Genomic DNA, 27,894 nt, shown 5'->3' on the forward strand with positions numbered 1-27,894 from the left:
TCTCTTCAGACATGTTGTACGTTACACGTTGTCCATCCACAGAGAGCTCACTCTGAACATACTTGTAACCATCCCAGCCTATAGTGAACCATTTTCTGCTTGAAGTCAGATGTTGATGTGAGCAGTGCAGATCCACTGATGAACCTTTGCAAGCACAGATCCTGGTTTCTCCTCCATTAACACCTTTAACAAAAGAGAGTTAACAAAAATATTTATTTATTAATATGTCTTTATTATTAACCACTTAATAATTTTCAGTACTTCACATTAGGAACTAGTGTAAAGTAAAATTTATCATCTGTAAATTTTACAAGTTACAAGTTAATATTAATTAATGATTTTTACATAAGAACTCATTAATAGTCTCTGATACCTGAAATGTAAAAGGTGAGACCCACAAACAGACGACCAGCATCTCTCAACTCCATTAACTTTTTAGTCCAGACATTGAGCGTAAAGCTGACATTAAAAGCTCGAACCATAAAGACAAAGTAAGTCATCGGTCAAACTAAGCAGTACTCTTTGTCAGAGTGAAGGGTGAGGGGGGACTGCTGGCCCATATTCTTTGGTTTCACACATCATGTGGCTTTGAAACTAAAAGTAAACTTGTTTCCTTTTCCTTCAAATCTTTTGCATTCTTATATGCTTTGTCTTACCATGAATAATATTTTAATTTGCATCAGTTGTTTTCGTATATAATCATTCTTTTGTTTTATTTACTTGCTGCATGCAGTTGTTTTTGAATGCATTAAATTGTCAGTTTATTTCAGTTTTCAGTTTATTAAATATGTTGAAGTTGTTGAACAGATAGCTGTGGAGGTGTATAACTACTGAGGATTTCTCAGTATGACAGTTTACAATGTAAACACATAGCTGGAGTGATGTAGACATAATTCTGCTGCCATTTTTATCTTTTCTTTTTCAAAATATAAAACAATGTGATATCGGGAACACGTTATTTAAAATGTCCTTAACTTTGAACCAAAAGACAAAAAGTAATGCATCCGTCAAACTAAACACTCTTTTTCTATGCAGAGTGAAGGGTGAGGAGGACAAAATGACTTTTTTTTCTTTTCTTTTAAGAAGGAACTGGTTTCACATTCACAGCTTAGAAACTAAAAGAATAACTTCCTTCCTTTTCATCACTTGCTTTCTTGTATGCTTTGAGTTTAAACCCTGCTTAATGCAGTTGTGCTTAAATATCCATCAGAGATACTTGAAGTTATTGAGCAGAAAGCTGTGAAGATGTTAAAACTCTTATAATACTTTAATAAGCGAAAACGTCTGTTTTCAAAGAGCAGCATGAGTGATGTTGATCTTAAGCTGCTGTGTAGCTGCTGTTTTTAATAGAAAAAGTTACTTTCTTATTGATTAATTTTTATTTAGCCTGTCTCTAGTTCCTTTCTTTAAAATTTCCATATTCAAGAAGTGTTTGAGTTCTCTGACTGAATTGTATTCTGGCTATAAAGTGTTAACATTAATTCTACTGTTTCTATCCTGTAGTGGTTTAATTCCTATTCCTTTAATGTCACTGCTGAGTGTGGCTCAACAGTCAAAACGTCTGCCAGTCTTTAGCCTTTTTTGACTAAAGAAGAGAAAATGGGATTTCAGCCATAGAGGAAAACACTGATACTCCTTTAACAAGTATTTTGCTTTATAGTCACGCTGTTTTTTTTGTTTGTCTGTTTGTTTGTTTTTTGGTGCTGCATTAAACACTATGATATATTCTCTAATGAAAAAATAAGTACTGCGCTTGTTGCCGTGTCAACTTCAAGATGAAACTAGATAATTTTGGAGGACTTCTTGAAGTTGTTTAGCAGTTCAGGACATGTCGACCAGAGGACACCATTATATCTCTTGATCTCAGCATCATTTTCTATTATTCTCAGCCTACTTCTTGTCAATTTCACAGCACAAGATTGAGTGAGGTGCAAATATCTGTAGTTATTTCATTATTTCATTATTAATATTTTCAGGAAGTTTTTTTCTTTTTCTTTTTTTACATTTTACATGATTATAAGTGTAGGCTTTAAAGTAATAGCATTCTTTTAGTTCTAGGGGTTTTTTTGTCTTTATTTTATGTGCTGTGTCATTTCTCTTCCCACAGGCTGGCACAGTGATCGTCCTTCCATCATTCTCTTGTTGTACCTGATTCCTCCTTCCTGTCAAAGACCTGGCAAGGTTTCTGCATCCCAAGCTGAGAAGCACACTGTGGTCTTCCAGAAGGTTTGTTCTGTATTTTTTGTTTTTTGTTTTCTTTCACACCAACTAACATTTGTGCCCCCATCTTTTTTGCTGATTCTTTTCATATATGAAATGCACTCTTAAAAATATTTGATACCTGTTTTATTCTTTTTACCATGTGACCTTGTGTTTGGGGCGAGGGGTGTTGGTTAGCTGTTGATTTGAACTTTGATGGGGAAAGCTTGTAACAATTATGTCTCGACAGAAATTTGGATTTTGTAATTCAACTTATTTTCTTTTACTTTTCTTCATTTTTAACATACTCTGAGTGGAGCAAGCATCCAGGAACATGTTGATGCCCTCAACCCCATTACACAACCCTATATACTTGCTGCTAGGACAAAGAGGAACACCATCCATGAGTTTTTTATTGTCCTGGACAAGCAGGTCAAACCATGCAAGTCAACCAATTCACTTGGAGCTTTTGATGACTTTTTCAAGGCTCACTAACACTGTTTAGAGTTATTATTTTATGTTTTACACTTATGAAGATACATTTGTTGAAGACCATTTTCATATAACGTGATAGATTGGAACACTACTGTTATACCCAATAGGCACTACCAAAAGACTCCATACAGCCATTATTCATAAGTTGATTTCATACTACAAGAGTTGACGGTAAAAAAGTAAAAAAAAAAAAAAGGGTTCACAACTGATAATAATTCATATTAGTTGACAAAAGCATAAAAATAATGTGAATGCGGTAAGAAAAGATTAAAAAAGTTATTATTTTTCATGTTGTATTAATTGTTGTCATTTTATTCAAGAGACACTGGCTCTGTGTTGAAATTGACTCTTGTGGTGTTGCACTCATTTTACTGTGTAGAAGTTACTCTGTGCTGCCATGATGTACTTTCCATGATGTTTATCTGTAGTGAGCTCAAGTTCAGAGACAAACCACAGCAGTTCTTGTTTGAAGTGATATGTAAATCACCTTTTTTACAGCTGCTGTTTCTGTCACTTCATAAAATCTCAAAAAAAGGAGTGAATGTCAAAAATAAATAGCAATTTTACAGGAAAGGTACAAAACAGAATAGACAAAGTGTTTACTGTGAGTATCTGTCGAGAAACTACACACAGCTTTAACAGCAGCAATATCACTTCCTTCTTCATGATTTTGTTATGGAAATTTTAACAATAACCTGCAAACACCTCAGTGAGCATGATTTGAAGTGAGTTTAATAACATATTGCAATATGGAGAGAACCACTCCTGTCAAACACTAGGGTGATCTCTGAATTGTGGCCGCTGCCCTTACATGTTATATAACCCATCACAGACACTCTTAAGAAAGAGAACATTCCATAGCATATCATATATCTCTATACCTTCAGTCCAGCTGGACTCCCTCACAGAGAGAATTATGACCTTGTTTTCTGCTTGGCTGTCACCTCCCTAAGAGCAGGATGTGTGGAGATTTCAAGTCTACAATGAACCTTCTGTGAAGGTGCAATAAAACCTGGGGCCCACTTGTGATAGGATTCCACATAAATGCATACAATTGGTGTCAGGAGTGATCTGGCTATACTTAAGTGATATGATTAAACATTAATACAACAGAAAAGAAATCTGCTTCCACTATTTCTTATGGTTCCTGTTGTTTGACTCTTTGTTGCAGTCTTTAATTCTTAGTTCACATTTTAAAGTTGGAGTTGCTATTTAGAGTCTCTGCTTGCTGTTTATCTCTGTTCAGGGAATGAGTTCTCTGTAATGTAGAGCATGTGGGTTTCAGTATGAGTAACTGTAGTCATCTCCCCCCACCTGTGTTTCCATTTGTTGCCTCCCCCTGTCTTGTTCTATGTTTGTGCACTGGACACTTTTACTTCCTTGTCTCGCACATTTTGTCAAGTGGTTCCCTTATTTGCTTATCATAACATGACTAGTTTTGTAAAGATTAGATTTGTAGTGAAGAGTGAATGTCTCTCATTATTAAGAGGTCATCATTTGTCAGCCAGAATACATATGAAACCGCAAGGCTGAATTTGAACAAAAACCACTTTTATTGCAGTAAATGTCAATACAGTTTTTTTGGAAAGTTATGAGGGTTGCAAAAGTTAATATAGAGACATCAAGTGGTTTTTGGACATTTCATGGTGCATTAAAAAAGTCACTCAGCTGCACTCAAACACAAGTTGCTGTTTTTTGTCATCTTTCAGTTGTGACATATGTTTTAATAACATACATTTTATAACTGAAAAGATTTATTTCTTCTGTAATTTATGTATGAAAACCACTGGCAGATCCACCAGATGTGGTGTCCCTGCTGTGATACTGAAATTAGTTCAGTCGCTAAACCTATCAGAGAAAAAGGCCCTTTAAATCACTATGGTAACAAAGTTACTTTAGTGAGCAGGTAGTGGGTCCATACTGGAGTAGAAAGCACTTGTGTGGGTCATAGGTAGTTGCAGTCCGCTATAATGAGCTGGGAGGTTTTCATATATGGAATCAGGCTTTACCTGAGGAGGAAGACACACATATTTTTTTCTCATTTAAATATTTTTACTTTATTTGCAGGTTATAATGATACCCTGACCAGCAGGTTTGTGAGGTCACAAAATATAAAATATCAAATCTGGGAAATTCCTTTTCTATAACACTTATATTTAAGTTACAATTTAAAAAAAAAAAAAAAAACGTTTTAAATTTTAATGATCGTAAGACGGACGCGATCTTATTTGGTCCAAATCGTTTTTCTGACGCTCCAGATGTTGATCTTGCCACTTTGACTTCCCATTTAAAGAGTTCGATCACAAATCTCGGAGTAAAAATTGATTCTGCACTTATATTTGATGGTCACATAAACGGGCTGGTAAAATCAGCATTCTATCACCTCAGACATTTATCGAAGGTTAAGCCCTTTCTTTCTAAGCGTGACTTGGAAAGTGTTATTCACGCCTTTATTACTTCACGTTTGGATTATTGCAATTCTCTTTTAATAGTGTCCAGAACATGTGGTCGCAGGTCTGGTGATACGATTACAAAATCGATCATCGACCTGCGGCCTAGAGCGTCCTGGTGCCACGTGCACTTATGGACACTCTTATGTTCGAACAAGGTGTTTGTTATGGCCAAACGGTGATTTGCACAGTTTGGCCATAACAATGCATGATTTACATATGAAGAAAAATAGCACAGAGGAGTTTTATGTTTTATACTTGAATCCTGTCATGTACCTGCTCTTCATTGTCTGATGTTTCACTTCTTGGAAAGTGACTGGAAGTTGTTGTCATTCTAATTTACAAAAAATGAAATAATTAGCAAATCAACAAGTGACTTCAAATCACAGTTTAAATATGATGAATACAGCAAAAAAAAAGAAAGAAGGTGTATTAACTTAGCAGGCGATAACTCGATGGTTGAGTAGAGGTCAGTGTTGTTTTTCAAACTGAAATGCAGCCTGACATAGTGATGACCATCCTGCTCCTCCGATTCAGCTGGAACGTTTTCATTTATGAAATTAGGAAAAATCTGCATAGACAAATAACATCACATTTTATTAATGTATATTTACATGCATTTACATATAGAGGTTATGATTCACATGAAGGAGAACAATACAGGGGCAAAAAATACATGCTTTTGGGTTAAGCAGGAATAGATTTATATAAAGAAAAACAACGTGTACAAGCGGCTTGTTTTATTTCTGTTGTTACTGCAGAAGAATTTTTAGTTTCCTGTTTTGTACCTGCTGTTTGTTGCCGAATGTTTCAGTTCTTGAAGGCTGGTTAGAAATCCTCTTTTTTCTGATTTGTAAACAGATAGAAATATATAAAGTAAAGCCATATCACAAGAACATATTGATCTGAATGAGATCAAAGTGTTGCTCACCTAACACACCAGAAGACAGAGAGAGGTATTAAAAACAGCAGAGCAGCAGAAACTCCTGCAGCTGCTGGTGTCCATGTTCCTGTGATACTTTGGACAGTGAGAGTCTTTGGAGCAGAGCTGATATCTTTGTTGGTTTTCACAGCACAGGAGTAGCTTCCTGCATTCTCTCTGCTGACTGGGTCTAGGATCAGATGTTTGTTCTGGTTCTCTCTTGGGGTCAGAGGTCGACTGTTCAAGTACCAAATGTAGTTTGTGTTGTCAGTCAGAGGACAGCTGGTACTGCAGGTCAGTGTGACTCTCTGACCCTCTGTCACCACTGCAGAAGGACTCATCTTCACTCTCAGCTCTGAAAGTAAAAAATCATTATTTATGCACCACTACATTATTTTCATTGATTTTTAATTGTCAAACTGAAAACATTTTGGAAATGAAATGAGACATTTGTTTCGAAATGTAGTTCTTGTGAATGTAGATTAAAAAAGAACAACATGATTCAATTAGCCAGAAATTTTATTGTTCAAAATTCTTCTGACCTCATTTAAAGTTGACTATTAAGCGATGTATGCTCCTCGATGTCAGAGGGTTAAATGTTGAAATGATGAGTCATTGCTTTATAGCTCAAACAAAATAACAGTATCCAGATAGTTCAAATAAAATGAAGCGAAACATGGAAAAGACACATGAATGCTTCTTCTAAAAAAGTAAAACACATTTTTTCCTTCATAATAATTACTATTTTATACAATATAAAAAGCATTTTTCTGAAAACTTGTCATGATCCTGAGTCCATGACTCAGTGATTTTGTGTTTGGTGTATTTATTGTTATTATTTGTGGGCTGTTTTGGGATGGTTTGTGTTTTGGGATTTTAGTTACTGGGATTCTGGGTTTGTGCTCCCTCTGTTGGTCCCTGGTGTTAGTGTTCCCCTGTCTCGTCAGGTTAATCAGGTCCAGCTGTGTCTCCCACCTGTGTGTGATTTCCCAGTGTCCCTCTGTGTATTTATAGTGTGTATTTCCCTCAGTTCCTCGTCGCGTCATCTGTGTTCATCTTCTGTGTCACCCTGTGTGGTCTCCCTGCTGTCCTCCCTGCTGTCCTCCCTGCTGTCCTCCCTGCTGTTCTCCCTGCTGTCCTCCCTGCTGTCCTCCCTTCTTGTTCAGGTTTGCTGCTCTTTGGTTTAATTTTTCCCAGTTTAGTTCATCCTTAGTTCTGTTTTGCCATCTCCACTTTATGTTTGGTATTGTTAATAAATCACCCTCACATCCGAATAAGTACTGCATTTGAGTCCTCCTTTCCTCACATCACACGGCCGCTGCCCCGAGCCGTGACAGTACGACGCGACCACAAGATGGACCCAGCAGCACTTAATCCGGCTAAGGAGCTACAGGAGAATCTCATCGATGCCACACAGGAGCTCATCGACCTGTGGCTGGAAAGCCAGGATGACGAGTCCCAGCGCGCTATAGAGAGGTGGCTACAGCGTCAGTTGACCGGTCTCCCATGGCTTTTGGGCTCGCTATACCCGTGGGAGCAGGACTTTCTCCTTTTGGATTTAGGACTTCATCCCCCGTCAGCATTCACTTTCGAGCAGTCAGATGCGGTGAGTGAGCTTTGGCTCCCCCAGATTCCGGGACTTTGTTTTCTGGGGCTATCCAGAGCGGGATGAGAGACAATATGTATAGCTTACCTACCTTCGTGGTAACGGATCCTTCCCAAGTGGGTGTCTATACATCGTCTGCTAAACCTAAAGACTGTGTCTCTGCCGCTCCTTCCGAGCCTGGACTTCATTGCCACCCTCCAGCTCAGTTTTGTGTTCAGCCGTTAGCCCCCCAGTCAGTAGCACCGCCATTAGCTCCCCAGTCAGTAGCACCGCCATTACCCCCCCCATTTCCTGTTCAGCCACCATTTCAGTCAGCCACTCAGCTACCATCACCACTAGCATCACTGCAACCCATATTTCAGTCCATGGCTCAGTCAGTGGCTCAGTTAATGGCTGAGTCACAATCTTCACTCGCTCCTCTACAGGAAGCTATGCCCATACACCCCTTAAAGGACTGTTTTTCCGCCGCTGTTTCTGAGCAGGGAGACAAACTGTGTCACAATGGACCTGTTCCTCAAAAGCTGGCTACATTAGAGACTGCTACTCACTCCAGGGCTTCCCCAGAGGCTGGGTTACAACCCTCAGCTAACTCTGGACCCCTGGAGGCCAAGACGCCAGCTAGGGACTGCACCCGGCTGTTACTGCCTGAGCAGGGTCAGTGCTCTGCGCAGCTGCAATCCTCCTTATGTGTGCCAGAGGCCCACGTGCCTACTGGTTTTGTTTCACGTGCACCAGAGGCCCACGAGCCTGCTGGTTTTGTTTTGTGTGTGCCAGAGGCCCACATGCCTACTGGTTTTGTTTCACGTGCACCAGAGGCCCACGAGCCTGCTGGTTTTGTTTTGTGTGTGCCAGGGGCGCCCATGCCTACTGGTTTTCAGCTTGTTTTTGCTGGGGGGACTGAGGAGCCCGTCCAGCCTGCCCCGTCATTGGCAGCTTCCGCTGAGGGGTCTCAGGAGCCGCTTCAGCCTGCTGCTTTCGCTGGGGGGACCGAGGTGCCTATCCAGCTGTCACCATCGCCTGCAGCGCCACCACCTGCGGCTCCCACAACGCCGCCTGCGGCAACATTCCCGTCCGGTCCAGCTTCAGCTCCATCCACGCCCGGTCCGGCGTCGGCATCAGCTTCATCCACGCCCGGTCCGGCGTCGGCATCAGCTTCATCCACGCCCGGTCCGGCTTCGGCATCAGCTTCATCCACGCCCGGTCCGGCGTCGGCATCAGCTTCATCCTCGTCCGGTCCAGCCTCCGTGTCTGCATCCTCGCCCGGTCCAGCCTCCGTGTCTGCATCAGCGTCAGCATCAGCATCAGCATCCACGCCTGCAGCGTCAGCATCAGCATCAGCATCCACGCCTGCAGCGTCAGCATCAGCATCAGCATCCACGCCTGCAGCGTCAGCATCAGCGTCAGCATCCACGCCTGCAGCGTCAGCATCAGCGTCAGCATCAGCATCCACGCCCTCAGCGTCAGCTTCATCCATGCCTGGGCTAGCTTCAGCTTCATTGGCTTCCGCAGTTGCCACGCTGCCGCCCGTCATCGCCAATGTGGACACCTTCCTGAACGAGGTTGTCGCCACCACCGCCTTCCGCGTGGCCGGCCTCCGGACTTCTGTGGCCGCCACCGCCTTTCCCGTGGCCGGCCTCCGGACTTCTATGGCCGCCACCGGCTTCTTCATGGCCTCCTGAACCGTCCCATCCTGGCCTTCTGTGCTATCGGGCCCCAGGCCTGCCACCTGCACTATGTTTCGGACTCTGCTCCCCTGTGTGTTTTGTGAACGTTTTGTTTGGGACTCTAGGGCCTCCATTTTGGTCCTGGTCCGGTCCCTCCGTCCTGGACCCCCTACCGCCCACCCGGGTCTGGTGGTGTTTTTCTGTGGCTGTTGGGAGCCAGCCCTTGAGGGGGGGGGTACTGCAATGATCCTGAGTCCATGACTCAGTGATTTTGTGTTTGGTGTATTTATTGTTATTATTTGTGGGCTGTTTTGGGATGGTTTGTGTTTTGGGATTTTAGTTACTGGGTTTCTGGGTTTGTGCTCCCTCTGTTGGTCCCTGGTGTTAGTGTTCCCCTGTCTCGTCAGGTTAATCAGGTCCAGCTGTGTCTCCCACCTGTGTGTGATTTCCCAGTGTCCCTCTGTGTATTTATAGTGTGTGTTTCCCTCAGTTCCTCGTCGCGTCGTCTGTGTTCATCCTCTGTGTCACCCTGCGTGTCCTCCCTGCTGTCCTCCCTTCATGTTCAGGTTTGCTGCTCTTCGGTTTAGTTTCTCCCAGTTTAGTTCATCCTTTGTTCTGTTTTGCCATCTCCACTTTATGTTTGGTATTGTTAATAAATCACCCTCACATCCGAATAAGTACTGCATTTGAGTCCTCCTTTCCTCACATCACACGGCCGCTGCCCCGAGCCGTGACAAAACTTATATGATTTCAGTTTTAAATGCAGGACTTTTTCTTTGTAATGAGCATTTGCAGTGCAGCATTGACATGTTCACAGCATCTGAATATTTGATCCACCTCTGCTCCTGTTCAGACATTAATGAGTAAAGTCTGCTGAGTGAGGAGTTTAGATTTACCTGTGACAATCAAAAAGACTCCAGGCAGATCAGACTGTGTCCATCCTTCATGATCTTTATTGAATCTGAATGTGTATCCTCCTGAGTCATTCTTCTTCAGGTTGTTGATGGTCAGGATGTGTTGGTTCTTCATGTTGTCCTGATACTCCACACGACCTGCAGCCTCAATCAGCTCTTCAACTTCCACTTTATCTTTTCTCCATTTTTTACTCCAACATTTAAACTCTGGCTTCATGTTATCAGGATGTGAGTATTCACTTGTGATGTTCACTGAAGATCCTTCCAGAGCACAGATTCTCCTGCTGACATAATTCACTCTCCAGCAGTTTTTATCCTGAACACCTGAAATATAGATGGAAGATTTCAAGTAGTTTGATTGGTCTATATTTCATCACTTGAGTTCATTATTAGATTTTTGAGACTTACAAACTTCCTTGGATTGAAGACTTTTGTGGTCTTTCACTGCACAAGAGAATGTGCCTGTTGAAGAGTTATGAACTGAATAACGTTGATTCTCATCATAGTTTCTTTTGTTGTGATACCACATGTAGACAGTTTGATCACCAGTCAGGTTACAGCTGGTGATACAGGTCAGTGTGACAAACTCTGAGATGGAAGAAGTTCTTTGAACACGAACCTCTGTTGAAAAGGGATAAACACACCTCTTGTAACTATGTATAGATATATTCAAAGAGCTTATATAATACATATAAATGATAGTTTCAACAAATCTGACTTTAAATGTTTACTGGAGATGTGTTTGTAGAGTGTGGAATTTTTACCTCTGGGATATGTGATGAAGCACCGCTCATCCACTGATGTCCCATTGTGGAAAGACATGTTTCCATAAGTCACACTGAAGCATGTCTGTGTGATAGAATCTGACCAAAAAGAAATTAGATTTAATATCTGTATGGAGGTCATTTTTACAGGGTTTTGCTGAAGGGTTTGTAGCACAGTAAACATCATGACTCACCCACAGAGACTTCAGGGGCTCTGAGATGCTCGTAGCCTTTGACAGCACAGGAGTATGTGACTGCTTCCTCACTGCTGAGCAGCTCTTGGTACCAGGGAGACCAGTCCTCATAGAGAAACTCTCTGTTCTTGTACCAGATGTAGGCTGCAGGCTTTTCAGTCAGAGGACAGCTGCTGCTGCACATCAGTGTTACTGTCTGTCCCTCTGTGGCAGGAATCACCTTTACCTGCAGCTCTGAGAGGATGATGGATAACAGCTTATACAATGATGTCATTTGGAAAGTAATCAATAAGTAAAAGTCACTGTACCTGCAACAACTTGAAGGCTAATTCTGTTGAGCCAACAGTGTCCTGGACTGTCTGTAGTCTTCATACAGCAGTAAGTGTTTGCATCACTCTCTCTTAGATCATTGATGGTTAAAGTTGGGTTTTTCTCTTCAGACATGTTGTACGTTACACGTTGTCCATCCACAGAGAGCTCATTCTGAACATACTTGTAACCATCCCAGTCTATAGTGAACCATTTTCTGCTTGGAGTCAGATGTTGATGTGAGCAGTGCAGGTCCACTGATGAACCTTTGAAAGCACAGATCCTGGTTTCTCCTCCATTAACACCTTTAACAGAAACTTTTATCAGGAATTGGATTCATTGTCTAATCATTTTTACCTCAGGGTTTTTTTTTCTTTTCTTAGCAAAAACTTTGTTATAAAAAGATAGAATGTAAATAATGTATAAATGATTACTCATACCTGAAATGTAGACGATGAAACAGACGAACAGATGTTGAAAATCTGTCAGCAACATGTTGGTTGAAGTCCTGCGTGCAAGCATAAAGTTGACAGTAAACATAAAAGTAGACACGATTAACTCACAGGTTAAAATCGATTTAAAACAGAAGGATTGACATGACTGTTTTTGTACAGTGGTTTGTCACACAAAGCACCTTTGAAACTAAACATCAACGTCCTTCCTCTGTGGTTCCTTTGTTGTCTGCAAGACGATCAATGTGGTTTAGCCGTTTTGCCCTGAATATTTTAGATGTTCAGGTAACTTTCAGCTTTCAATAAAGTGTTAATATTATTTCTCTACATTTATGTATGTATTTATACATTTTTTCTAAAACTCTCCTGCTCAAACCTGATGGAGTGTAATAAAAAATTTGTACAAGAGTCAAATGATTCTCTTGTCAAAATATTCATACAAACATTACAAGGCATGTTAAAAGCCTTTTAAAATAATAAAGACAATAATAATAATAATAATAATAATAATAATAATAATAATAATAATAATAATAATAATAATAATATTAAAATTACTAATGATGGCATTTTGAAAACATCACCATTGTTGTGCACCAGTTTATCTTGCTCTGCTGTCTTACAGTTCCTGGCCTGCCCACTGTAGGCTTCCATTATCACAGCTCATGATCTCAGCACCACAGACTGCTGCTGAGATCACGGACATTTGGTTAGCACTTGCAGGTTATGTTTTCAGTAATATTTTCCACTGAACCCTATTATTATCTTTAAGTTAGCGCATGACCACAGTTCTCTCTGCTAGATACTGATTGCAATCACAGCAGTGCACATGCAAGTGTTTGTTTGCATGTGTGTGTGTGTGTGTGTGTGCGCGTGTGTTTGTGTGTGTGTTGCAAATGAAGTGCCATGTCAATGCTACATTTGGCTGTAGCTCGGGAGGTAGAGCAGGTCACCTATTAATCGGAAGGTTGGTGGTTCGATCCTTGGCTCCTCCAGTCTGCATGTCAAGTATCCTTGGGCAAGATACTAACCCCAAGTTGCTCTCCGATGCATCCATCGGAGTATGAATGTGTGTGAATGTAGTTAGAAAAAGCACTAAGTACAGATAAAGTGCTTGTGTGAATGGGTGTGATTGGGTTAATGTGATATGTTGTATAGAGCGCTTTGAGTACTCCGGGAGAGTAGAAAAGCGCTATATAAGAATCAGTCCATTTACCATTTACATTTAACGTTCTGTTTCGCGTACACTACATTCATTCTGTTTTTCAGACCCTACATCTACGGGAAGAAGTTCCTTCTGCACACAGACCATGTGTCCCTCACTTGGCTGCTCAACTTTAAAGAACCGGAGGGATAGCTAGCCCGGTGGTTGGAGACGCTGGAGGATTACCACTTTGAGGTTCGTCACCGGGCGGGACGTCTCCACACCAATGCAGATGCCCTCTCCCGCCGCTCTTGTGAGGAGGAACAGTGCAGGTACTGCCAACGCCTAGAGGACCGGGAGGGCCTGACTTCAGTGATCGCGTCATCACAGGGCGGCCAGGAAGATGACTCTGTTCTGGGTGGGCACTGTAGCAGTCTTCAGGTCCAGTCCGCCGCAGGGGATACCGAGGATATGGAGGCCATGGATTCCCAACAGCAGCAAAGTGACCAGAACCAAGACCCTGTCCTTTCCCAGGTCCAGTGTCGGATTGGAGCCGGTCAGAGACCATGATGGTCAAAAGTATCTGTACTGGACCTCGAGACCAAGGCTCTCTACTCCCAATAGGCCAACCTCACAAGCCGGAATGGCCTCCCCAATGCTGCTGGCAGGATCTCCGGGGTCACCGTGAGGTCTTCCAGCTCTTGGTGCCTCAACAGTTGCGGTGCAGGGTCCTCCAGCTGGCTCATGGTGTGGCAGGGGCAGGACACTTTTGAGTTACCAAGACTCTGCGATGACTTCAGTCCCGGTTTTACTGGCTTGGGTGTCGCCAGGAGGTAGAGCTCCATGTCCATCGGTGCGATGCCTGCACGGCTCAGAAAGGACCTTCCCAACGCTCTCATGCCCCCTTGCAGCAGTATCTGGTGGGGGCTCCCATGAAGTGGGTTGGAGTGAACATCCTGAGACCCTTCCCCACTACTGACGAGGGGAACAGCTATGTCCTGGTTGCCATGGACTACTTCACCAAGTGGCCTGAGGCCTGCGCGGTCCCTGACCAGAGCACTGTTACCACTGCCGAGTGTCTGGTCAACGAGATATTTTGCCGGTTTGGGGTACCAGAGGAAGTGCACAGTGACCAGGGCCGGAATTTCGAGGCAGTGGTGTTCAAGGTCTGTCAGTAGCTGGGTATGAGAAAGACCCTGATGACACCACTGCACCCCCAGAGCAGTCCAGGAATCTACTAAGTGCGCTCCAGCGGCCTTGATTTTTGGGCATGAGCTGCACACCCCAGTACACTTGGTGTTCGGATCCCCCCCTGAGCAAGAAGTGGGCGGGAACCCTGGATTGGACTACCTCCACAACCTCCGGACCCAGCTACGGGAGGTGCACCAGTTGACCAGGCAGGCGCTCTGGGATGCACACTCCCGGCAGAAGCCATCTTATATTACCCGCTGCAAGGGGGGAGAACTGTCGCCAGGTCAGCAGGTGTGGGTCTACAGCCCGGAGAGGAAGAAAGGGCTTTCCCCCAAATTGATGAGTCAGTAGGTTGGACCCTGCACTGTTCTCGAGAGGCTGTCCGACATGGTCTACAGGGTGCGGCTGGTCAAATGGAACAGGGTGGTCGTACTCCATTGTGATCGCCTGGCACCCTATCAGCCCTTGAGTCCACCCAGGGAGGTGTCAGGGTCCCAGCTTCAACTACAGGCCCCCACCCTGGCCTCAGAGATGGCTGGGGGATCAGCTGAACGTCCTTAATGATGCCATCGCCTTCCCAACACCTCAGAGACTTTGCTATGGACATGCCAGTTGCTGGGGAGAGCTAACCACTCAGGTGGGGGCTGTGTGGCTTGTTGGGGGAGCGGCTAGTTATCTTCCATCATGCCTTGGGACATGTGCTGCTGTTAAGATGTTCTTGTTTTATTGTCCGCGGTTACATGACTTTTAACTGTTCTCTTAACTGTTCTGTTTATACTGCGGTACAAAGTCACTGACAGTCATTGTTTGAACGAAAGAATGATTTACCATGAGTGAGTTCTGTTATGTTGTTATTGACCCTCGGAAGCACACTGTAGCATAAGCAAGTGTTTAATAAAGAGCTCCTCTTACCTGTTTGTTGTGGAACAGCAAGCTCAATCGCTGAGTTTTGCTTTGTTGCTAAGATTCATCTGCTCACCACAATATAAATGTATTTTGCCAAAATCTCAGGTCAAAGCTCACAAAACTTTTGTGGTAAGCAAACGGATTCCACACAAAGATGTAAAGCGCAGCTCGTTCACCCGACGGCACGTACACGTCGGTGCTGAAAGCCGACATCTAAATGATTCTGAATCTGCAGGTTTGGTCGCTCTCTGACCAAAATTCGCTGAACCAGCAGCAAAAAAAGATCAAAACTACGCTTCACATTTGATAAACATCGTCATGAATTCCCTCTTACTTTTGCTGTTTTGCTTCCTCCACGATAAAATCACACTTCCTGCACAACTCACTCTCTCTCAGTGTACTCAGAGACTAGTTTACCATCAAAAATCTGTTTTCTGCATTATTCGCTTGCTTATTACGTACCAGTCCACCGTTGTGTACAGACTTGTGAGCTGTTTTGTTTTTTTTAAAAATGACTTCAAGAAAACTGCCTTTGTGCTTTCCAATACTGAATAAATGTAAACTTTTGAGAATGATGCCAAAATTGCAAAACACTTAGCTGTGTCTCTACTAAAACCTCTGTAACTTTGCTCTGCTTCATTTCAGCAGTATCAGGCAATGTTCATATGTTGATTAATGGTTTTCTTCCATTTTTGATCTACTGCAGAATATTTTCAAGGTTATCTGCTATACAAATATGTTTTTCTGTGTTTTATCCTCACTTACTTTGACACAAAAGCATCTGCTGTGATGCTTACACATCTGATGAAGTCTCACAAGTGTCAGCTTTGTTTTTATACAAAGATATAAAAACATGGATATGTACTGATAAATTATCAGAAATATAATATTTCTGATGGAGTCAAAATTCAATCGAATCGAATACCCAGCCCTATTTAAGACCCTTTCATTGTATGTAATTGCTCTCACTGTCAGAAGAGGAAGACAGAAGGCAGATGGCCTGCTAAAATGAAATAAAAAATAAAAATACATTACCATTCGCTGAATCTAAGCTTAAACTTGAAAATTAATTCTGCTACTTCTATCATCAGTGATATCATCAATAAATGTTTCTAACTGGATTCACTTACAGCCATTCATGCCCATATGAATGTTGCCTCCACCATGTTCAACAGAAAGCTGTACTGATAAATGATCAGTACAGCTTTTCCGCTGCAAGCTTTTCTGTTCCCACTGTCTGTAGTCTTCATACAGCAGTAAGTTTTGCATCAGTCCCTCTTAGATCATTGATGATTAAAGTTGGGTTTTTCTCTTCAAACATGTTGTACAGTACATTTTGTCCATCCACAGAGAGCTCACACTGAACATACTTTGATCCATCCCAGTCTACAGTGAACCATTTTCTGCTTGAAGTCAGATGTTGATGGGTGCAGTTTAGAACCGCTGATGAACCTTTAAAGGAACAAATTCTGAGTTGTGCTTTTCGTGGAAGTTTTAAAATAAACTGCAAACACCCGGTAGGCATTATTTGAAGTGGGTTTAAATACATATTGTAATATGGAGAAACTCTGGTCAAACATCTAAGCAGTCTCTGAAGATGGGTGCGGTTCACTCATGTCTTATATGCCTTGACCAAACTAACAGAACAAGAAATTCCTAAACATCACATGAGTCTATACCTTCAGTTCAGCTCATCCTTGGAAAACCTTCCCTTTGAGAGAGAAAGAGAGAAAATTACGACCATGTTTTCCACTTAGACGTTGCCTAAAGATTTAGATCCCAAATCCTCCCTCCTTCTTCCCTGAGATAAGGACACAGAGTCTCACTACCTGTTTACGTCTCACATAAATTTACAATTGCCCCACTGTGTTTGTAATAGGGCATGAAGACACAATTGTAGTGTCTATTCTACATGCGTATAACTAAGTGAGAAAGTGATATTACTAGTACTAAAGTGATCAATATATAAAAAAAGAAATTTGCCACCACATGCTCCATTAACACCTTTAACAGAAACTTTGATTAGCAAACAGCTTCATTATCCTACTATTATTATCTCTCTTTATTCAAAGATTAATGATAAAAAAGTCACAATCTTAAATACTTGACTTTAGGAATTAATATGAACTCAGATTCCTCAAATTTAAACTATACAATCTGTAATTTTTTTCAAATATTTCTTCTTAGGATTAGATAAAGTTATTTAAAATTATTATATAAGGACTCATAAATAATCACTAAGATATAAAAGATGATACTCATAAACGGGCAACCAGCATCTCCCAACATCATGATCGTTGTAGTCCAGGCTTTAAGTGTAAAGCTAACAGTAAAAGCTTGAACCATAAAAGAGACAAAGTAAGTCATCGGTCCAGCTAAAGAGTCTTCTTTGTCAGAGTGAAGGTGAGGGGCCAGAATGACTTCATGTTGACATTAAGCAGCTTTGAAACTAAAACGATACTTCCTTCCCCTTCTTTTTAATGTTTTTTGTGCTTCTATGCTATGTCTCGGCATTAAAAACATTTCAAACCAAAATCACTGCCTGTATCATCATGATAATTTTGTATGATTACTCTAAGTATGAGCTCTGCTGCATGCAGTTATGTTTAAATGCATTAAACATTCATCTGAGATGCTTGAATTGGTTGAGCAGAACGCTGAGGAGGTGTTAAAACTGTTGTCCGTTTCTGATGATGATGGTTCCAAGTCCAAACTTTAATGATCAAAAACTGGAGTGATGTTGACCTTAATCTGCTCTTAAGTTGAAATTTTATTGTATTTATATTTTAATGTAGAGAAAGATGACTTTTTGTGTTTGTTTTACTTGCTGTCTTGTGTTTTGTTTAACATATCTATAATTACTCTTTGAGCTCTCTAATTGAATTGTATTCTGGGTTTGAAGAGTTAACATTAACGTTGTTTTTGCTGGCCTCTGGTGGTTTAACTCGCCAACTTATTGCAGCAAATTACAACCTCATGCACTCCTGACCCTTCGATATGCCTGCTGGGTGTGGCTTATAGTTCCAGCCTTAGTACTTTCATTAGTAAACAGCTTTGTTATCTTTCTTTATTATCTCTCTTTTTGAACTTTCTATAATTAATCTCTGAAAAATCTGAAGTACTGTACATCAGGAATAAATATGGCCTCAATGTCCTCAACATCATGATTGTTGTAGTCCAGGCTTTAAGCGTAAAGCTAAAAGTAAAAGCGTGAACCATAAAAGAGACAAAGTGAGTTATCGGTCAAACTAAAGAGTCCTCTTTGTCAGAGTGAAGGTGAGGGGGACGGAATGACCGCTGTTTCATGTTGACTGGTTTCACACTTTAAGCAGCTTTGAAACTAAAACTAAACTTCCTTCCTCTTCCTTTGAATCTTCTTTGCACTTGTATTGTGTGTGTTCAGCCTGAAAAACATTTAAAAGAAAATACAACTACCTTCTGTATCATCACATACTTGTGCTGTATACAGTTGCATGAAATATTCACCGCAGATGCTTGTAGGTGTTCAGCAGAAAGCTGTGGAGGTGTTAAAACTGTTCTCCATATCTGAAAATAATGGTTCATAATGAAATTACATGAATCCTGACAAAGAATCCAGAGACTGAATCTCAATGAGAAAAAGCTTGTTAACGCTTTGTGTGTTTTATGTTTGTGTCTTGTTTTCTTTAAAGCTTCTATAATGAGTGGTTTAGCTCTCTGATTGAATTGCATTCTGGGTTTGAAGAGTTGAAGAGATTAATGTTATTTTTGCTGGTCTGTAGTGGTTTACCTCATCACCTTATTGGAGTAAAGGAGAACCTGATCCACTCCTGACCCACTGATGTCACTGCTTGGTGTGGTCAGAGCTGTTACTCTTTACCTAAGAATTGTGTTTTAATTCACTCTTGCTGTTTGCTGCTGTGAGGGACCACACAGCCAAGGCATAGAGGACGCAGGGAAAAAAATATCCTCAAAAAGGGTTTTCTTTATTTTAACCCTCAAAAAAGTTCAAAAGACAAAATTCAAAAACATAACTAGCAGGTACATAAAAGAGGTCAACTAAATATAACTCTACAAAAAGCAATTTCCAGAAACTTCAACAAACAAAGAGGACACAACTTAACTCACAAACTGACCAAATTAAAAAGACACCAGAGGGTAGCTTTTATAGTGGTTTGGCCAATTCTTTACACACAATAGGGGGAAAACAAAAACACACTAATATTAATTAAGCACAGAATAACACAAGTAAACCTAAAGCACCCCTGGTTCTGATAAGCACATGGTTGGTCCTGCTGAGCAGGCATTTTGAGCCCTCAGCCACGCCTTTTGCCTTGACAGGAAACAGCCACCGCCCAAAACCAGGTAACTCAAAGAAAGAGAAACATAATTAATATAACAGAAAACATTTTTAGAATAACCACACAATGCTATTATGTGCGTGCCTCATAATATCAGTGTTAGGTTTAACCAAATGATTAATGAATTATATTAACGAAGAAAACTGCAAAACAAACTAATAAAGTGAACAAATGGACTGATTTACCCATGTGTGGCTGATGCCATCACAGCTGCATCAAAAACAGTGACATATTCTCTGATTTAAATAAATACATAAATAAACACTTGGTGACCTCTCAGATATGAACTGACACAATTTAAGAGTCCTTCTTCAACTTGTGTAGCAGTTGGGGACATGTCAACCAGAGGGCACCATTATTATAGTTCTTGATCTCAGAAGCTGGTTATTTAATGCAACAGTCAATGCTGTTTAGAGATTTGACCACTTTTTTACTGAGCCATCCTTCAGGTATAAGTAACATTTCTCTATTTTTTTTCTATTTTTCTCTGACTACCCGTTGTCAAGTCAACTCATGATAACTGAGGTTATTTGAATCATTATGATATGCCAGGTTTTTACTAACTCATTTGTATATGGTTACAGCTTAATTTTACACATTTTTTCTACTCTTTAATCTGTTTCTCAGCTCCACTTTTTTAATAAATTGAAAAAAAGAGTTTTCACAGGTTAGATGAACCACTGCATTTTTAAGAAGTCAGTACTTTTAGTGTATTTTATAACAAGAGAAACATAAAATTAACATTACATAATTCTAAGTAGTGAGTAAATTGACATTTTTTCCACATTTTTCCACATGTATAATATTTCAATTACACAGTATTCCCCAGGGAATGAGTTTTGCAGTGACAGCTCCTGACACATAGGGACCAGTTTGGACTTTACCTTCCACCTCTCCTGCAGTTTTGCCTTCTGCCCCTGAGGCGTCTTGAGTTTGTTGGGTTCCTGCTCTCTGATCTTGCTGTTAACTGGCAAACATCATTTGTTGGCTGGCTAGAAGGTTCCTTGGTTTCCCTGGGTTTACAGGACAGCTGAATGATCTATTTTAATTAGCAGCACAAACAGTTGCAGCACCCCAAATGAGGAAATCATGGATCAAAATAAAAGCAAAAAGTATAAGTAACAAAACAAAAACTGGGTAAATTCAATTGCTTTATTACAAACATTCCTAAAAATCATTCCCATTCTGTCTGAAGCTCCTTTTAAAGTAGCAGTGCACTGTGAATGAAGGCAATTCTACAAGAAGGTCACCAAACATTATTAGAGCCGTGATGGAGAATTTTAAGAGTTTTGACCTTCTGTGTGTTAAATTAATATGGCTGAATAGAAGGCTCCAAAATATCGTGTTTTGTCTTCATATAACCCTCGATTAAGATATACTTGTGTTCTGTGAACACAGCAGGTATAACTTGTTCCTATAAACAATAAATTAACAACTGCATACAAATATTATTTAAAAAACAGGTTTTTGTTTGTTTGTTTTGTTTTTTAAAATCTCACAAAGACAACTTATTTATAGTGTGCAGATCAATTTGGATCATATTTCCATAACAATCTGGTGTCAGTGAAGTGGGATTCCTTGGCTGATCTAAAGCTGACATGGTGGTGGCGTGTCACCTCACATAGTTGTGAGATGAGACCAAACATGATGACAGCAAACACCTCCATTGGAATTTCTAAGAATGGACCGTGTTGTCCAACAAAAGAAGAAAATTGGGATGAAAAGTAGCAAAAAAAAAAAAGTGCTGGTGAATGTAAGATGCCTTATTACAGAAGTGAAAACGTCTCCACGTTTCCACTTCTGTACATAAAAGCTTTCTTCTCACTTTCACCTTTAAAACAGGAAAAGTGTGTTTTGTGCCTTCTGGCTGAAAACGCTATATCAGTGAATACTTCGCCATATACAACATGAGAATGTGTAAGTACAATAAAAGATTACAAACATTTCCTGAAAATACCTCAAAGTAACTACATACAGTAAAATTACTTACAGTGTAATTTATGTTTCCTTTCCATCTAAAATAATCAAAACAAAAATGTGTCACTAGGTAAAGATGGCATATAGCATAATTTGTTTCTTCTTTCTTTCAATTGATCTTGTTGTGCTGTACCCACCAGTAAGTATTTTTCACATGATAATTACACACTAAGTCAAATCTGTATTTAAAGCTGCTACAAATATTGCCACCTAGTGGTGGAATATTTTGTTATCTTTTGCAGATTCTGATCATCTATGGATTATATACTTATTAAAACAATAAAAAACAAACTATTCAAACATCCAGCTTCTTACAGAAAAGGGTGAAGAAATAAGATAGAACTGATTATTGTGACAAAGCTTCACATTAGATGTAATGCAGCAGAATTCAATTATGGTAGGTTGATTTACATTTCAAATAAACATTTTCCTTATATCCTCATCAAACCTGGGAAAAGAATCAATTTAATTATATTTTTATCAAAAAGTTTTGATAAAAATTAAATAGCAGGAGCCGGGCCTTTAATGTGTTAAAGGTTCACAGTTTTACAGTCATTTTTACAGTTAAAGCTCTAAACAATGTAGAAAGCAGCAACACAAAGCACAAAATGTAGCACAGCTTGCATGTCCGACAAAGTTAGCAATAGTATTTTTTAGTTGTGAGTTGTAATGTATTGTGCAGGACATGTGCGACACATCATCAAAGAGCTTTAAATTGTAAAACTGAAGCACATCTATGTTTCTATTCAGTTCAGCTGTATTTTATTTTGCACTATGATGTGTGATTTTTGCCCTCTGTACCTGCCAGCTTTATTTCATTCTTGAACTTATCAGGGAATGCTCCCTTCAAATAAGTATGACAAGAAAGTGACCTACTTTTCTTTCACAGTTAAAAAAGTGATTCAATGCTGCAGTAGAGATCAACTTCATTGGAACAGAAATCACCTGCATTGGAGTAGAGTTGATGGTTCATATTAACCTGTGTTCTGCTGTAGTACACTGAGATGTTTTCATATGTATAATCAGGATGCATCTGAAGAAAGAAGACAAACTAGTTAAATATTGGGTTAGACATCAGTGGATGAATCATTATTCATAGAAAGAAATGATTGTTTTGTTGTGTTTTTTTTCCAGTGTTGTACATTTTGTAAGAATTGCTGATGCATGATATCTATTAGATGTAATGCTATGGTAAGCATTGATGTGAAGTAACTAAAAAACCCATCATAATAAGAAATCGTAGAATTCTCGATTAGACAGATGTGTTGCATGCAGAGAGTCACTGTGTTGTGTATGAATATATCAGTCTTTGTCACAGCAGAGCTGAATCAGTCTGTTAGAGAAGGTGCTCTGCTGCCTGTCCAGTAACTGGTGAAGAGGATGGTCAGGATTATTTATGATGGATAAGAGTTTGTTTAGTGACCTCCTCTCCTAAAGAGCTTCAAATATATAGAGTTGCAGCCAATCACAGTTTGTCATAAAGAGACTTCACATCGATATTTGAGATGCTAATGTTTTTAGTCAGTTAAGTAGAAACATTATCAGGTATTGGTGCTGAGCTCCAATAACAAGACCTCTAAAGGAGGTTATGATGTAAATGAAAGAGAGAAAGGATGATGAACTTTAAGCTTTTTGTTATGATGAAGAACAAATGATTACTGTGTGTTCATTTATCTAAACAGAAACAAGACAGTTGATAGGATGTTCAGTTACTTTCAATTAAATTCCATTTTATGTTGCAACAAATCACAACACCAGTTGCCTCAAAGAGGGGTAATCATCTCAGGCAACCGGTTGTGGGTGAAAATGATTTTATATTAATGCTGATTTGTACCTGCTGTTTGTTGTTTGTTGTTTTTCTTCCTGGAGACTGACTGGAAGTCTTCTTTTTTCTAATTGACAAAAATGTAAATATGAAAAATATTTCAAATGAGGTTGAGTATGACTGATTTAAAAGAGGAAAACCATGGTTCTCACCTCCTCAAAAAGAAGAAAGTGAGAGGTGTTAAAAGCAGCAGAGCAGCAGAAACTCCTGCAGCTGCTGGTGTCCATGTTCCTGTGATACTTTGGACAGTGAGAGTCTTTGGAGCAGAGCTGATATCTTTGTTGGTTTTCACAGCACAGGAGTAGCTTCCTGCATCCTCCCTGCTGACTGGGTCTAGGAGCAGATGTTTGTTCTGGTTCTCTCTCGGGGTCAGAGGTCGACTGTTCAAGTACCAAATGTAGTTTGTGTTATCAGTCAGAGGACAGCTGGTACTGCAGGTCAGTGTGACTCTCTGACCCTCTGTCACCACTGCAGAAGGACTCATCTTCACTCTCAGCTCTGAAAGGGGAACATTCAACAATAATAATAATATATAAGTAATAATATGTCAAGACTTAAAACACTACATAGTCTCAACATGAGTTAGTCCTGGGTCAGTGACCCAGTGTTTTCTGTTTCGTATTATTAATCTTAGATTTCATTCATGTATCTTTGTTAGTTCTTAGGTTTTGGTTCTGTGTTTCTAATATGCCTCTAAGTTCAGTCTGTGTATTTCCAGTTTTATTGTGAAGGTCCATGTCTTATGTCAGCGTCTTCAGTTTACATTTCCCCTGTCTCGTCAGGTCAATTAGGTTCAGCTGTGTCTCCCTCCTGTTTCCCATACCACGTTTCCCTCTGTGTGTATTTATAGTGTGTGTCCTCTTGTGCTCGTCGCTGGTTTGTCTGTGTTGTTTCCCCCAGTCTTCATGCTTCTCTGTGTTGGGTTTCAGGTTTGTTTTTGTTAGTTCTCCAGTTTAGGTTATCTTGGTTCTGCACATGATATCACCACTGCTGTTTGTACATCACCGTTAAAATAAAGCTCGCTCACATCAGTAGCCCTGCCTGCATCTTGGGTCTTAATTTCCACACACCACATGTCTACCAGCACAGGCGTGACACTACAGGAGTTTTAATTGAGGCTTGACTGCAGGGAGACCCGTCAGTCCTTATATTTAGTTATATAATGTGACATTTATTCAAGCTCTGAATTCTATTTCACTGTATTTGACTGATAGGTTGAGTTATTTGTTACTTTTCAGCTTTGCTTATCATCATTGTCCAGATGTTGCTTGTTTGTGGGTGTCTCAGCCGTAAGTGTTGTCTTCACCAACTGTCAGGCATGATTTATAGGTTCACTGAAGGATCATTTCTTTGCCTTAAAAACTCTTGGATTGCTTTTGCAGTATGCTTTAGGTCATCATCCATTTGGACTGTGAAGTTCTTTCTGATCATTTTTGCAGCATTTGGCTGAATCTAAGCAAAGACTAAAGCCCTCTACATTTCAAAATTCATCCTTGCTACTGCATCAATAATCACTAGTGACCCAGTTCAACCAGCAGCCATAAGACATGACTCCATCAGGTCGTTTAGAGGACTATTTCTTTCTCTGTACTTTTAAGTTTTAAGTGAATCTTTAAATCTTTCCAAAATGTTTTTATTTATTATTATTTTCATTATTTTTTTCCTGATATTTCTTTGAGGGCAGTCTTTTCTTGGTTAAGAAAACATTTTTCTTAAAAAAAGAGAGATTACTGCAATCATCCACTGATGTCTTTTGGCCACTTCTAAAGATTTTGCTGTCCCTTGACACACTAACTTTTTTTTTTTTTTTAGTCTACTGTTGGTCTCCTTCACTCATCGTTGGACTCCATGTTGAAAGATCCACTGAAAACCGGAAAAGTAAATGTTCAATTCTTCACATAAATTTTATATTTTTCACACGCTCAGTCTGTAGCAATGAATCACGGGGAAAGGCCTTGGCTTCTTTCAGTTTTTAAGTTATCTTTGAGCCTCTGAAATTCGCTGACTGTGTGTAGAACTGGCTCTAATTTAGATAGATAGATAGATAGATAGATAGATAGAATTTTATTTCGAACAAATATAACTGCATAATTAAAAGTTAATCACCTGCTTTTTCTATATTTCTTGAATTAAAGCTGAAGGTCTGCATGTCATTCATATCTTGTTTATTTAATTTGAAAAATGTTGTTGTGGTTTACAGAAAATACAAACCTATGGAATCTTTTCCCAATAACTTTTGGATCTGACTGTTTAAAATAATAAAACACTTACATGTGCCATTTTCTATGAAATGAGTATCCCTACTTTTACTTTTGATCCTTGCTCTACAGTATTTTTACATAGTGGTATTGCTGCTTTTTAGTGAAAAGAATCTCAATAGTTCTAGCACTATTGCTTATATTAAAGTATCAATGAGTAAAATCTGCTGCTAAGATTTACCTGTGACAATCAAAAAGACTCCAGGCAGATCAGACTGTGTCCATCCTTCATGATCTTTCTTGAATCTGAATGTGTATCCTCCTGAGTCATTCTTCTTCAGGTTGTTGATGGTCAGGATGTGTTGGTTCTTCATGTTGTCCTGATACTCCACACGACCTGCAGCCTCAATCAGCTCTTCAACTTCCACTTTATCTTTTCTCCATTTTTTACTCCAACATTTAAACTCTGGCTTCATGTTATCAGGATGTGAGTATTCACTTGTGATGTTCACTGAAGATCCTTCCAGAGCACAGATTCTCCTGCTGACATAATTCACAGCTGAGCAGTTTTTATCCTGAACACCTGAAATATAGATGGAAGAATAAAAGTTCACTGGTTGTATTTCAAACCATCACTTAACAAAGTTGGGTTTTTTGAGACTTACAAACTTCCTTAGATTGAAGACGTTTGTGGCCTTTAACTGCACAGGAGAATGTGCTCCTAGAAGACTTTTGAACTGTATAATGTTGATTCTCATGAAAGCTTTGTCTGTTGTGGTACCACAGGTAAGTGCTTGGGAAGTCAGTCAGATTACAGCTGGTGTTACAGCTCAGTGTAACAAAATCCAGTGTGGAAGAAAGTCTTTGAACATGTACGTCTTTTAATAGAAAAGAAAAACACATTTTTTTCATTAATTAAGAGAGACCCAATATCTACCACACATCCAGAAGAAAACACATTCCATAAAACTTACAGATTGATTTGCATGTTATATTGTGAAATACGTTTTTGAACACCAAGTGAAACGTGAGGTACTTGATGGACAAATCATTGTTGGCAAGCACAGCCATAACACAGCAGTAACACATTTCTTGTAGTTGGTCACCAGGTTTGAGTAATTTAGGCCTCTTTACAGAAACGTTTAAAATCCTTTATGCTTCTTATATAACATTTGGCACTTTGAAGCTTCAGCACCCCCCCCCAACAGATCTTCTACAGTATTGAGATCTGGAGACCTTTAAACCACTCCATTGCCTTAATGTGCTTTTCTTTTGACAGTCCTTTGTTGCCATGGCAAAATGTTTTATGCATGCAAAAAAAGCTCGATTTTGGTATCATCTGACCATGACACTTTCTCCCAAGAATTCACGTTCAAACCTCTTTTAGATGTTTACAGGAAAAATGAAGACAGGCTTTTACTTGTGCCTTCATGATTGTAATCTGTGGGGGCCAGAATTCTGGCTTGGTTGTAAGGGATTAGATAATTACTTACTTTTGGCTAATCTCTCTCTTTTAATATGAAACTATCATGAAAAAATGTTCATGTGGTACAAATTAAGCATGGGATCAAATAAATATCTCCCCCACTGTTTACTGATACCGTGCAAATTACAGTACTTTCATCAAATAGGATAATGTACATGTACAGTGTGTGGAAGCTTCACCTCTGGGATAAGTGATGGAACATGATTCATCCACGGATGTCTGATTGTAAGAACACATTTTTTCAACTTTTCCAGCAAAGTTCAAACTGAAGCACGTCTGTGTGATGGAGTCTTGGGGAAAAAATGCAGCATTACCATTTGTATTGAGATTATTATTATCGTTTCCTGTTGTTTTATGTAACGTAACAAAATAAACATCATGACTCACCCACAGAGACTTCAGGGGCTCTGAGATCCTCGTAGCCTTTGACAGCACAGGAGTATGTGACTGCTTCCTCACTGCTGAGCAGCTCTTGGTACCAGGGAGACCAGTCCTCATAGAGAAACTCTCTGTTCTTGTACCAGATGTAGGCTGCAGGCTTTTCAGTCAGAGGACAGCTGCTGCTGCACATCAGTGTTACTGTCTGTTCCTCTGTGGCAGGAATCACCTTTACCTGCAGCTCTGAGAGGATGATGGAGAACAACTTATACAATGATGTCATTTGGAAAGTAATCAATAAGTAAAAGTCACTGTACCTGCAACAACTTGAAGACTAATTCTGTTGAGCCAGCAGTGTCCTGGACTGTCTGTAGTTTTCATACAGCAGTAAGTGTTTGCATCACTCTCTCTTAGATCATTGATGGTTAAAGTATTGTTTTTCTCTTCAGACATGTTGTATGTTACACGTTGTCCATCCAC

General features: G+C 40.0%; 1 protein-coding gene across 1 annotated transcript; it reads right to left on the reverse strand.

Moving 5' to 3' along the window:
- Window positions 1-27,887, reverse strand: LOC109202684 (sialoadhesin-like). The gene is made up of 8 exons (XM_025907709.1): window positions 27,732-27,887; window positions 27,424-27,657; window positions 10,233-10,574; window positions 6,076-6,421; window positions 5,933-5,990; window positions 5,582-5,715; window positions 5,421-5,478; window positions 1-183 (listed from the first exon to the last, which is right to left on the reverse strand). Exons 1-8 carry the CDS (start codon window positions 27,865-27,867, stop codon window positions 106-108), a joined length of 1,386 nt encoding a protein of 461 aa, XP_025763494.1. The 5' UTR covers window positions 27,868-27,887; the 3' UTR covers window positions 1-105.
- Between the last annotated feature and the right edge of the window lie 7 nt (window positions 27,888-27,894).

Source organism: Oreochromis niloticus, linkage group LG6, assembly GCF_001858045.2.
Source record: "Oreochromis niloticus isolate F11D_XX linkage group LG6, O_niloticus_UMD_NMBU, whole genome shotgun sequence".
NCBI lineage: Eukaryota > Metazoa > Chordata > Actinopteri > Cichliformes > Cichlidae > Oreochromis > Oreochromis niloticus.